This window comes from Rhincodon typus, chromosome 25 (assembly GCF_021869965.1).
Source record: "Rhincodon typus isolate 14 chromosome 25, sRhiTyp1.1, whole genome shotgun sequence".
NCBI classification, from domain to species: Eukaryota; Metazoa; Chordata; class Chondrichthyes; order Orectolobiformes; family Rhincodontidae; genus Rhincodon; species Rhincodon typus.
Window position 1 is genome coordinate 763,255 of NC_063356.1, and position 13,000 is coordinate 776,254.

General features: G+C 44.2%; 1 protein-coding gene across 1 annotated transcript in view; it reads right to left on the reverse strand.

The window, feature by feature from the left end:
• LOC125486034 (forkhead box protein P2-like) overlaps positions 1 to 13,000 on the reverse strand; it is a 270,838-nt gene that overhangs the window by 13,722 nt on the left and 244,116 nt on the right. The window contains exons 4-5 of the mRNA XM_048611798.1: positions 3,735 to 3,857; positions 978 to 1,085 (exon numbers count right to left, since the gene is read on the reverse strand). Coding sequence (XP_048467755.1) covers positions 978 to 1,085; positions 3,735 to 3,857 — 231 coding nt within the window. The remainder of the gene's footprint in view (positions 1 to 977; positions 1,086 to 3,734; positions 3,858 to 13,000) is intronic.

Below are 13,000 nucleotides of genomic sequence, written 5' to 3' on the forward strand. Positions count from 1 at the left end.
GAAATCCAGGATTACAGGGATAGGGTAGAGAGGTGGGTCTGGGTGCGCACAACCCCCACAACCCCCCAGTGCCTTCCCCTGTAACCGGCGAAGGTGCAACACCTGCCCATTTACCTCCTCCCTCCTCAGTATCCAAGGGCCCAAACATACCTTCCAGGTGAAGCAGCACTTTCCTACAATCTAGTCTACTGCATTCGCTGCTCACAGTGTGGTCTCCTCTACATTGGGGAAATGAAGTGTAAACTGGGTGACTGCTTCACAGAACGTCTACGTCCACAAAAACGACCCTGAGCTTCCATTTGCCTGCCACTTTAACACACCACCCTGTTCCCTGAACAACATCTCTGTCTCAGCCTCGCAGTGAAGCTCAGCGCAAGCTGGAAGAACAACACCTCATTTTCCGCTTGGAGACCCTGCGGCCCTCTGGGCTCAATATCGAGTTCAATAATTTTAGGGCTTGAACTCTCCCATGTCCCAGCCCCCGACCCCATACACCAGGCCTTGTTATCACATAGCCTGCCATTACACACTATCCAATGTTAGTCACTGACAATTCCCATTAACAGCTATCTGCCAGATTGTTATCCGCTCCTTTGTCTATCCAACTGCTCTTCTCTCTCTTTGGGCTCTATCCCTACCTATCGTTTACTCCTCACCCCCTCCCCCCACCCTATGTTCTGCATATAAACAGACATTTCCGTCGCTACCGACAGTTCTGAGGAAGGATCACCAGACCCAAAACATTAACTCTGATTTTTCTTCGCAGATGCTGCCAGACCTGCTCAGCTTTTATTTTAGTAATTTCTGTTTTCGTTCCTGATTTACAGCATCTGCAATTCTTTCGGTTTCTAAATTGCCATCCAACATGCACTATCTAATCACCCATACTGAAAGGTGTCACTCAGGTGATGTAGCAGGTTGAGGAAGATACAGTGTTCTCAGTATGAGGAAATACAGCTACCCCCAGAGCTACGTACCTCTTTCGACTGTTTGATGGCTTGTTGTTGTTGTTGTTGTTGTTGTTGTTGTTGAGTTAGCAGCTGAAGGTGTAATTGTTCCTGTTGTTTCTTGTAATACTCTTGAAGCTGTTAAGAAATGAAAGATGGAAGGAAAAAGACAGACGCAGACAGATAGTACAAATAATCTTGGTCAGAGTGAAAAAAAAACCCACAGATGAAGCAATCAGAAAATTAATATCAGAACAATAGTCAGCACACAGCAAACTTCACTGCTATTCTCTGTTCAACAGCACCAATTAAATTCTCGGTGGAAAGTTAATTATCTGTCAGTGCAATCCTACAGGGTCTGTGGGATCATTGTGTGCTGGTGACATGTAGATGAGGAACCTGTAAAATGCTGCTTGGGATGACTGCTATGTTTAGAAAGATTCGAGAAATATATTAATTTAGATCAGGAGCTCATTTTAACTGAAAGGAACTGATTACAGCGAGCACAGGGCATCTCGTGTGTATCAACACCACTGGAATTAACTCTTCTTTCTTCAATCCCTCGCCCTTTTCCCTCCTTTGCAGAAAGCCTCCTCACTGAGCAGCAAAAAGCCATTCAGCCCTATCAACACTATCCTGTATTAAATTAAAGCTGATCTGTATTTTCACTTCACTTGACCTCCCTGTCTCCAACCCCTCAGCCAATAAAAAAATCTCTCAATGTTTAATTGACCGAAGGGAGCCCTCAGCAACTTACTGGGCAGCTGGGGGCAAAACAGATTCCGATATCCACTCTTTTTGTGGGAAGCAGTCCACAGTGAAATATAAATTCAATCGTCACTGGCCTTAATTTAACCATTTCCACCTCAGTATCATTCAACTGAATCCTTCGCGTGTGTTTAGAAATTTTTTGTTGCACTTTTTCCTTCCTCACAGACACAGTTCTCATCTTCAGGAAGAGAACCCACTCCTGGCCACTGGTTACTCAGTTAATGGTCACTCTGTTACCGGTCACTCCGTCACCAGTAACTCAACCAGCAATTCCTCAGCCACTGGTCACTGAGCCATCGGTCTCTCAGCCACTGGTCACTCAGTCAATGGTCACTCAGCCATCGGTCACTCAGTCACTGGTCTCTCAGCCATCGGGCACTCAGCCATCGGTCACTCAGCCAATGGTCACTGAGCCATCGGTCACTCAGCCAATGGTCTCTCAGCCAATGGTAACTCAGCCAATGGTCACTCAGCCACTGGTCACTCAGCCAATGGTCACTCAGCCAATGGTCACTGAGCCAATGGTCACTGAGCGATCGGTCACTCAGCCATCGGTCTCTCAGCCAATGGTCACTGAGCCAATGGTCTCTCAGCCAATGGTCACTTAGCCATCGGTCACTGAGCCAATGGTCACTCAGCCATCGGTCTCTCAGCCAATGGTCCCTCAGCAGGAACATACTGAGACCTGGTCGGTCACTCTATCCCCACCACTATGAGACCCAGCATGAGCTAAACCAGCACTGGCTGAAGATCAATCTGTCCCATGAATCACAAAAAGTAGGTAATATAGAAGGCAAATGGAATTCTGGCCTTTATTTCAAAGAGAATGCAGTACAAATATGATTTTCTGAAGAAGGGTCCAGGCCCGAAACGTCAGCTTTCCTGCTTCTGTGATGCTGCTTGGCCTGCTGTGTTCATCCAGCTCTACACCTTGTTATCTCAGTATAAATACAGAAAGGTTTTGCTGGGACAATACAAGGAACTAGCCAGACTGTACCTGGAATACTGTGAACAGTTTTTGGTTCCTTATCTAAGGGAAGATACTGGCATTGGAGGCAGGCCAGAGAAGGTTCACTCACCTGGTATCAGGTATGGAGGGACTATCTTATTAGGAGAGATGACCTTCCTGAAACAAGACTCTCAGGGGACTTGGCAGGGTAGATGTGGAGAGATAGTTTCCCCTTTTGGGAGAGTCTAGGACCAGAGGGTATGATCTCAGAGTAAGGGGTCATATAGATTTAAGATAGAGATGAGGAGGAATTTCCTCTCTCATAGGATCTTAAATCTATGGATTTCTTTACTGCAGTTGGCTGTTGAGGCTGTGTCATTAAGTATATTCAAGGCTGAGATAGATTTTTAATCAGTAAGGGAATTGAGGGTCATGGGTTATGGAATGGGTAATCAGATTAGTTGTGATAGAGTGATACAGCAGACTCGATGGACTGAATGGCCTACTCCTGCTCCTCTGCCTTACAGTCTTATGGCATCCTCCCGGCTTGTATGGCAGAGCATCACCTCAGCTATCTGTTGTGAGAGAGGGTTATCACGAGATCCTGCTTTAAGCCCCTTCAGCATGGGGCTGTGGTTGGGATGGGGCGGGGGGAGGTCATGGAGAGGAGGGCTGAATGATGCCTGGGGGGCGAGGTACAGGGATTGGTTGGCAGGACAGTCCCTGTCGCTGATGACTGTGGAGTTTTATGTAGTCAGTGGCAAACTCTGAGCAACCTGCTAAATCTCCAGAATCACATCCAATGAGATTTGGTAAAGAAAGGGGACTCCAGGGTTATAATGAGAGGCTTGCAAAAGGGCATTTAACTCCCTCTTGAGGGAGTGGTGACAGCGATTCTGGCCCCAGTGATGGGAACCGCACTGTTGGAGTGCCCTGTTGTGCCAGCTGTCAGTGCTGATGGTAGCAGATGACTGATTGATACCAAAGGGGAAACAGGAGCTGCTGAATGAGCATGACATGAAGTTTGTGAGATTGGGGTTGTTGTGTAATGTGGCCTTGTTACTTACCTGCTGTAACATGACAGCCTGCTGCTGCTGCAGTAATGCCTGCAGTTGGGGAGGAGACAGAATCTGCTGCATCTGTTGTGGAGTAATCACCTGGGGGCTCATCATGGCCACGGATACAGGTACCTGCACCAGGACAAGAAGACATCCACAGTTAGCAGAACCTTCCAAAATCCTGAAACATTGAACAGAGTCAACCTAGCAGCAAAACCTGGTTCCAGTGTGATGTGGATGGGTAACCAGATTTGATAGGATTGGCTAATCAACCAGAGGCAACACGAGGGGAATTATTTCACAGTGAGTCATCTTCGTCGGGAATGCCTTCTGAGGGAATCCGTGGAAACAGAGTCAAGGGAATTTGATGATTATACAATGGGAACATTACACAGGGCTGTCTGGGAAAAGGCTGGTGGGGTTAAACTGAGGACTATTTCAAAGCATTGCCATAGTCACAATGGGCTTCTGTGCTGTAACAATCTTCAATTCTGTAAATAGCACAGGATTCCGAGGAAGAGGGAGGCAACAACGAACTGAAGCAGCGAAGAGTTAACTGAGGGATTCGGTTGCTGCTCATTCAGCTTGACACTCTGACCTCTATCACAGATGTAATGTAAAATAATTGGATTGATTATCAGAAGTAAACTGGAGCTTTATTTGTCGAGTTACAACAGAGTAAATATTAGGCGGACAGGACAATCAATCCACACCTTCCCCTCTCATTCCATTTGAGGCAGTGATAGCCCATGTTGTGTTAAGTATTCTGTAGCTGGATATACAAAATATCTTCAGTGAAGTTTACATCAAAGATTTTTTGCTAAGCATAGAGGTGTAAGGATTGTGGCAATATTTAAGAATTGATAAGAAACTGGTTGAAGAGTAAGAAGAAGCAGGGACTCGGGAGAGGATGTTAAGTCACCATATGGGCCGGTGTGGGGGTTTGGATAATGAGTGGGATACCCCAGGGTTTGTTGTTATGATCCCTGCTGTTTCTAATTTACATCAAAGACTTGGATCACAATCTCAGTCCAAACACTTCAGCAAAACTACTAACAGGCGGTAGAGAGACACAGAGAAGAAATTTCACCCAGAGTTAGGCCATATATAATTGTGCCAGACAACAGTACAGCCAGATACAGAAAGCTGCATGATGGAGAGAATTGTAAGTGACTCACATTCTCTACGAATATTTTCAACTTGACTAACAGCAAAGTTGAAATTGACTTTAGCTGATAAGAAGAGTCAACACATAACATGACTATCCAACACAAAAAAAAGTCCATAAAGACAAAGCACTATGGAAACAGGATACACCAACAATCAGTTACAAGTCATAATCAAACAATGAGCTTTGCAGATCACATCTCCAGTTCCGGTCGATGAGACACTGTCCATGGGGCAGACCCACATGTCAAAATCATGAAAATAGACTGGAGATATTTGGGTGTTATGGCTTGGAAAATGATTTACCAAATGACCATAAGAAATAGGAGCAGGAGCAGGCTATTCGGCCCCTCAAGTCCGTGCCATCATTCGATAGAATCATGGCTGATGCAACATTGCTTATGTCCACTTTCCCCATAACCCTTGATTCCCTGACTGATCAAGAATCTATTTATCTCAGCCTTAAATTTACACAAGGACTCTGCCCCCACGGATCTCTGTGGCAAGGAGTTCCAAAAACTCATAACTCTCTGAAAGAAAAAATTCTTCTCATCTTGGTCTTAAAATGGCATCCTTTTATTCTGAGACTATGCCCTTTGGTCCTAGACTCTCCCATGAGGGAAAACATCCTCTCGGCATTTACCCTGTCAAGCCCCTTAAGAATCCTATATGTCTCGGTCAGGGGAAGAGCAAATAATATGGAAATAATTAACAGCAACATTGAATTAAATAGTGGGTACAAAACAAAGAGAAACAGGTTCAAACTAGCAAAATGTAAATTTCAAAATTATATCAGAAACATTTTTGCTTACTTCAAGATCAAAACTCAGATTCAAACTCTGAGAAGTTTGTGGAAGGAATATTTATGGAAAATTCTTTAATACAACATTTGAATGGTCGAATGGAAGAATTTGTAGTGTCAGTCTGGAAGGATGAAATAAAATGGGCTGATTGGCCTTTCTCATCTGGGAAACTCTTGTGAAGAGAGGTAACAAATAGAACTGGGACACTCAAATACAAATTGGGATTTCAGTTATGAAATAAGTTACACACAAACAACATTTTAGGGTGCAGCTTGACTGAGGGCCAACACTGAGAACCGTCTTCCTAAATCTGAATGAAATCTGTATAAATATAACTGATGGCTTTAGGTGTATTTCTGGGAGGCGAAATGACTGAGTATATGTGACAGGGACTGAGAGGTCAATGTGTTTGTCTCTTATAAAAAATTCTTTCAATGTCAATGCTAATGTTGTGGCACACTCTCTTTGTGAGGGAGTACCCATAAACAGCCTCAGAATCTGGGTTAAATGTCCTTTATCCTTTTGAACAGATGGAGTTGACTCATGTCAAATATAACAGCCAGTGGCTCAGCACAAGTTATATTGAAATATAATTCCACTTTGCCTTCCTGACACAGATTCAGCGCCTTCCACATCTGCCTGAAACTGGTTAATACAAATTATATATTAAAAAAATTTAAATTGCTAATCAAAATCCATCAGCTTCTAATTGGTTTTCAATTAAGTGTAGCAATCCTACTAATTAAATCTTCACAGCTGTGACCCACTAATAGCACCTGACATCATTTCCTGTGCCAAAAACAGCTTTGGTGGCTGCATGTTTAAGGCCACTGTAATGGTGAATGGGTTCGTTAGAGATGACCTGTCCATCATAGTCACCAAAGCAATTGCTCCCTATTGCTGGGAGGATTATTTGTACATAAGACACATTCAGAGATGTCAAATTAAGTCCTTGAAGTGGGTGTAAAATATCCCGCAGCACCATTTGAAGAAAAGCAAAGAAATTGTCCTCAGTGATCTTGCCTTGACCAGCACCGTCAATAAGAGATTAACTGCCCTCTTACATGGTCCACTGCTTCTGGGATCTTGCTCTGTGTATTTTTTATAGATGTGATCAAGGTTAAAAGTAGTTTTGCAGTTTGTAAAATGATCGACTGGTTATGAAGCAGACTGGGAAATGCTGAGGTTAGAAGATGTGAGCTTTGTACAAATTGTCTTTGCCTTTGATCTTTGACTATGTTTTCATTTTGTGAGTGATCACATCATGTGAGAGAAAGTCAGAGTATCCAGATTTAAGTTCAGCTTTTGTTTGCTCCATTTACAAACTGGGACGCAATGCCAACAGGTTTTGGCACTTGTTCCCATGATTCCAGGGTGAAAAGATGTCCAGCAGATAAATGAGTAAAGGAATCTACCCAAGGATAGTGGAGTTTTACTGAGCCAGGATTTGAGGCTAAGCTGTTATTTAGGGAAAAGATGGAAGTCTTGCATTTTGATAACACCTTATTATCTCTTTGAAGTAGCTCCAGGTGCTTGGATGAATTATTCTGAAGTGCATTGACTGCAATTTTGGCAAATGTGGCAGCATTTTGTGTACAACAGCAATCTTACACACAAACGGGATGAATGGGTAGATAGTGTTATATTACTTTGTTTGAAGGAATGTTGATACCAAACCTTCTTGTTTACCCTCTGATAGTGCCGTGAGATATTTCACATTTATCTGATGCAGCAAACAGGACATTCATTTCATATTTTCTCTTCAGGTTCGCACCTTTAAGTCAGCACTCTCACAGAAACTCTGCTCTAAATTAAAATAAACTGCTGCAGACTTGGATTTAGGGTCTTTCTTTTGGGGGTATGGGGAAACTTAATTTTAACTCATTTAACCCGAATGGCAGATCCTTTCTCAATCAATGTTACAGTCAAGCTTTCCCTGAAGTCTCATTTTAACCTAGGTTAGATACTTGATATAACAAGGTGTAGAGCTGGATGAACACAGCAGGCCAAGCAGCATCAGAGGAGCAGGAAAGCTGACGTTTCGGGCCTACACCCTTCTTCAGAAATGGGGAAGGGGAAGGGGATTCTGAGATAAATAGGGAGAGAGGGGGAGGCGGATAGAAGATGGATAAAGGAGAAAATAGGTGGAGAGGAGTCAAATCTCCACCTATCTTCTTCTTTATCATTTTCCTCAATATTGAATTCAAACTTTGCAGATGAAGCCAAATTAGGGAAGATGCAATATTGGGACTGTGTCAAGGCTGTTCATCATACCAAATATTCTCCACGTCTTGCCAATCAGGCAACTGGTTTTGAAAAAGTCACCTATTTAAACTTCTCGTCTAGTATGCATCAGACAAGCTCCAGGATTCCTTACTGAAAACTGGGGATAGGTGCATTTTAACCTACCCACCAAGTCAGGATTGCTGAATTTGGGAGATCTGTATTTATATCCCAAGAGATTTCATACTCTGCTGAAAACTATGGCGCTGGAGTGGATTACATTAAAATCATCGACTCTATCGTTCTTCTTTAAAAATTTTCTTTAAAACCCATCACTCTGAGTATCATTCATAAATTTCATTGTTTGTGTCAACATCCTGTAATTTTTCCTTTTGGAAAATGTAGTAGGAAAGAAATACAGAATATTTGAATCCATTCATGGGATGTGGATGTAACAGGCTGAGCCAGCATTTATTGCCCATCCCTACTTGCCCCCTTGAGAAGGTGGGTTGAGCTGCCTTCTTGAAACACTGCAGTCCATGGGCTGTGGGTTCACCCACAATGCCCTTAGGGAGAGAATTCCAGGATTCTGACCCAGCAACACTGAAGGAATAGCAATGCCTTTCCAAGTCAGGATGGTGAGTGACTTAGAGGGGAACTTGAAGGGGGTGGTGTTCCCATGTATCTGCTGCACTTGTCCTCCTAGATGGGACAACTTTGAACACAATGCTTCACGCTGAGTTAGGGTATCGGTGATAATGACACAGTTGTCGCTGCACACGCTCCATATGAACCACAGGACCCATTCTTGCTGCTTAGCAATCTGCCCTGGAAACCAGCCCCTAACCTGTTTTTTCAGAAATATTCTGGTCAAGATGAAGCTAGTTTGTGGTGTCTGCTGTGTACAACATCCTATGAATGCATCAGTATCTGATGTGAGTTCAAAGCTGACAGGTTTAACCCTATTCAGTAAACCTTACTTGCCTCCCATGTCACAACAAACTGATTGTGGATTTCATGGTACTGATGGATCCAACATCCTTCGATTACAGCTGGCTGTTATACATAAACAATACATTCCTCAGGCACAGAGTGCTGCTTGGCTAGTGTTAAGCTGCTAGGTCGCACAGAGCAGTATGCCTGCAAGAGCGTGTCATGCTTCAAGTAATCAGAGGTAAGATGGAGTCTGAGACCCTTATACCATCAGGTCGCATGCTACAATACAGTGATGATACTATGAGCATGTATCTTACTGGCCATGAGACATAACACAACAATACCTGGCCTCACATCTGATGACTCACTACCTGTCAAAGATACGGGTGTAATAGGGTTGATCAGTTGTATTGCTGCGTTTGACCTGTACAATGTTGTACTAGGGAAAGACTTTGCACAGTTAGGAGGGACAGATCACATTCAGAGTGGGTATAGAGCTCGGGGAATTTGGAGGCAGCATGGGAATTCGGTGCAGAGGGGAAGAGGTGTTTTTTGCTGGCTATCTTTTGGCTCACAGTTTGTAAGTTTTTCTTTCAACAGGAAAAACTGAAACCCAAGATCAGGGGCCCAGCACAACAGAGTGACACAACAAGTAAAAGGTAAGTTCATTGGTTAATGATAGCTGCTAATTTGACTATCTATTATAGGTTACATTCAGATTGAAGGCAAAAAAGGGAAATATTTACAGGTTACAAACTAATAGACCAATACAAAATTTTTAAAAATCAAATTAAAGTAATTACACTTGTAAGCAATGTATTATAACTACATGATGTGGGAGCTGGTGGATCTCACTGTGGCTCGTAATGACCACATCAGTAGCAAGTGCTGGTTCCTTGAAGAACTCAAGCTGAGCATTGATGAGCTGGAGTCTGAGCTTTGAGCACTAAGTTTGTAGACGACACAAAGATATGCGAAGGGACAGGTAGTATTGAGGAAGTGGGAGGCTGCAGAAGGACTTGGACAGGTCAGGAGACAGGCAACGAAGTGGCAGATGGAATACAACGTGGGAAAGTGTGAGGTTATGCACTTTGGTAGGACTATCTTCTAAATGGGGAAAGGCTTTGGAAAGCTGAAGCACAAAGGGATTTGGGAGTCCTAGTTGAGGATTCTCTTAAGGTTAACATGCAGGTTCAGTTGCCAGTTAGGAAGACAAATGTAATGTCAGCATTCATTTCAAGAGGGCTAGAATACAAATTTAGAGATGTACTACTGAGGCTGTATAAGGCTCTGGTTCGACCACATTTAGAATATTGTGAGCAGTTGTAGGCCCCATATCTAAGCAAGGGTGTGCTGGCATTGGAGGGGTCCAGTGAAAGTTCACAAGAATGATCCTGGGGGTGAAGGACTTGTCATATGAGGAGCAGTTGATGACTCTGAGTCTGTACAAAATGGAGTTTAGAAGGATGAGGTGATCTTACTGAATCTTATAAGATCTTTAGGTGACCTGACAGGGTAGATGCAGAGAGATGTTTTTCCCCTGGTGGGAGAGTCTAGGATCAGAGGACATCATCTCACAAAAAGGGGTTGCACATTTAAGGCAGGGATGAGATGTACGTGTTTTCTCTCAGAAGGCAGTGAGTCTGTGGTATGCTTTACCACAGGGGGCTGGGTCACTAAGCGTATTCCGTGCCAAGAGAGACATATTTTTAATCAGTAACGACTCAAGGGTTTAGGGGGGAAAGGCAGGAAAGTGGAGTTGGGGATGATCAGATCAGCCACAATTTGAGTGGATAGCAGAGTCAGATCAATGGGCTGAATGGCATACTTCTGCTCCAATGTCTATGGTCTTAAAAACAAAACAAAAAGAAAGTAGTTGTAAGAACCCATCTGTAACAGACAGGACAAGGCAGAGGGAAAAGAAAGAAGGCCACTGGAAATCTAAATGTAAAATAGAGGGGTGACCTCATTCTTCTGCATGTTTCATGTTGGTCACAATTATATTCTGATTCTGGCAACTGTTAGTATAACATGGAGCAAGTTGGGATAGATCTGACATTTTCTAATTACTAAACATTATTCGCATAATTTCATTTAATTAGTTTTTAAAAATCAGTGGATTTTTTAAAAAAATTAAAATGAACATAAACAATAGCTTATTTATTCAAAACCAGGAAAACTGCTGTGCTCCTTGTCACTGCTCAAGCGATCGTCACTGGAAGGTGTTTGCAAACATAAACTGGGCCAAGACAGACTGGGGGGAGTTCTGACTCCTGCCAGGGGTGAATAACATGTCTGTGTTTAAGATTCTTTTCTCTGTGATTCACCAGGATGTTGCCTGGGCTGGAGAGTTTCAATTTTGAAGACAGATTGGACAGAGTTGGGTTTGTTTTCCCTAGTGTAAAAGAGACAGAGGGGAGACAAGATTGAAATGTATAAAGTGGTGAGGGACACAGATATGGTCGACGGGAAGGAATTCTACTCCATGATGGAGGAATCAATGACCAGGGTGCTTAGAGTTGAGGTAAGGGGCAAGAGGTCTAGAAAGGATGTGAGGAGAGATCTTTTCACCCAGAGGGTGATGAGAATCTGGAACTCACTGCCTGTAAGGGTGTGAGAGGCAGAAGCCCTCATCACATTGAAGCAGTATTTAGATGTATATTTGTGCTACAAAGGGATACAAAGCAATGGGCCAAGAGCTGGGAAATGGACCTGGAATAGTTAGGTGGTTGTTTTGGCCTAGTGCATACTTGATGGGCTGAAGGGCTGGAGGGAATGGTCCCTGCAGAAGGCGGACAAGGGAGGGGAGGGGAATATGTGTCTGGGCATGGCAGAAATGGTGGCTGATGATCTTCTGGGCGTGGATGTTGGTGGGATGGCAGGTGAGGACAAGGGGGACCTTATCGCTGTTGTGGGAGGAAAGACAGGGCAACGGCCAAAGTGCAGGAGATGGGTGAGGCCCGGCTGAGGGCCCTGTCAACAACGGAGCTGGGGAATCCCCGGTTGGGAAAGAAGGTGGATATTTCGGAGACCCCCTTGTCGAAGTTGGCACCATCAGAACAGATGCAATGGAGACGGAGGAACTGGGAGAATGGAATGGAGTCTTTCTAGGAAGCAAGGTGCGAGGATGTATAGTCAAGGTAACTGTGGGAGTCAATACGTTTGTAGTGGATATTGGTGGCCAATGTATCACCAGAAATGGAAGCAGAGATGTCAAGGAAGGGAAGGGAAGAGTCAGACTACAGGGTCCGTTCCCTCTGGGACACCCTGGTCCATTGTTCCCTCACTCTCAACACCTTGCCGAAGCCTCATGGCACCTTCCCCTGGCACCCCTGAAGGTATGGCACCTGTCTGATCACTTCCTCCCTCCTCAGTACCCAAGAACCCAAACACACTTCCAGGTGAAGCAGCGCTTTACCTGCATTTCCCACAATCTCATCTCCTGCATTCGCTGCTCACAATATGGTCTCCTCTACAGTGGGGAGATGAAGCATAGACTAGATGACTACTTTGCAAAACACCTATGTTGTGTCTGCATAAAAGACCCTGAGCTTCCAGTTGCCTGCCACTTCAACACATGGCTGTGTACCCAGGCCAACATCTCTGTCTCAGGCTCGCTGCAGTGCTCCAGTGAAGCTCAGCACAAGCTACAAGAACAGCACCTCATTTTCTGCTTGGGGACCCTACAGCCCTTTGGACTCAATATTGAGATCAATGACTTTAGGGCTTCAGCTCTCCGATATCCTTGTCCCACCCCCCACACACCAGGCCTTGTTAACACATAGTTGGCTATTACACACAACTCATTGTTAGTCGCGATTAGTCCCTTCCAGCCAGATCAATTTCCACTGTTTTATCAGTTCAACTGTTCTGGTCTCTCTTTGGACTCTATCCCCTCCCATTGTTTACTCCTTACCCCCTCTCCCAGCATGTAAACCGACATTTTCCTGGTTACCATTGGTTCTGGGGAAGGGACATTCGACCCTTCTCTCCACAGATTCTGCCAGGCCTGCTGAGCGTTTCCACCAACTTCCTGTTTTTGTTACAGAAAGGACAATGGTGTTTAGTCGAGTAGGGGGAACCAACCAATCACGGGCGAGGATTAGTTCAGGGTGGCAGCCAATAAAGTGAGGCAATGTAGGACAC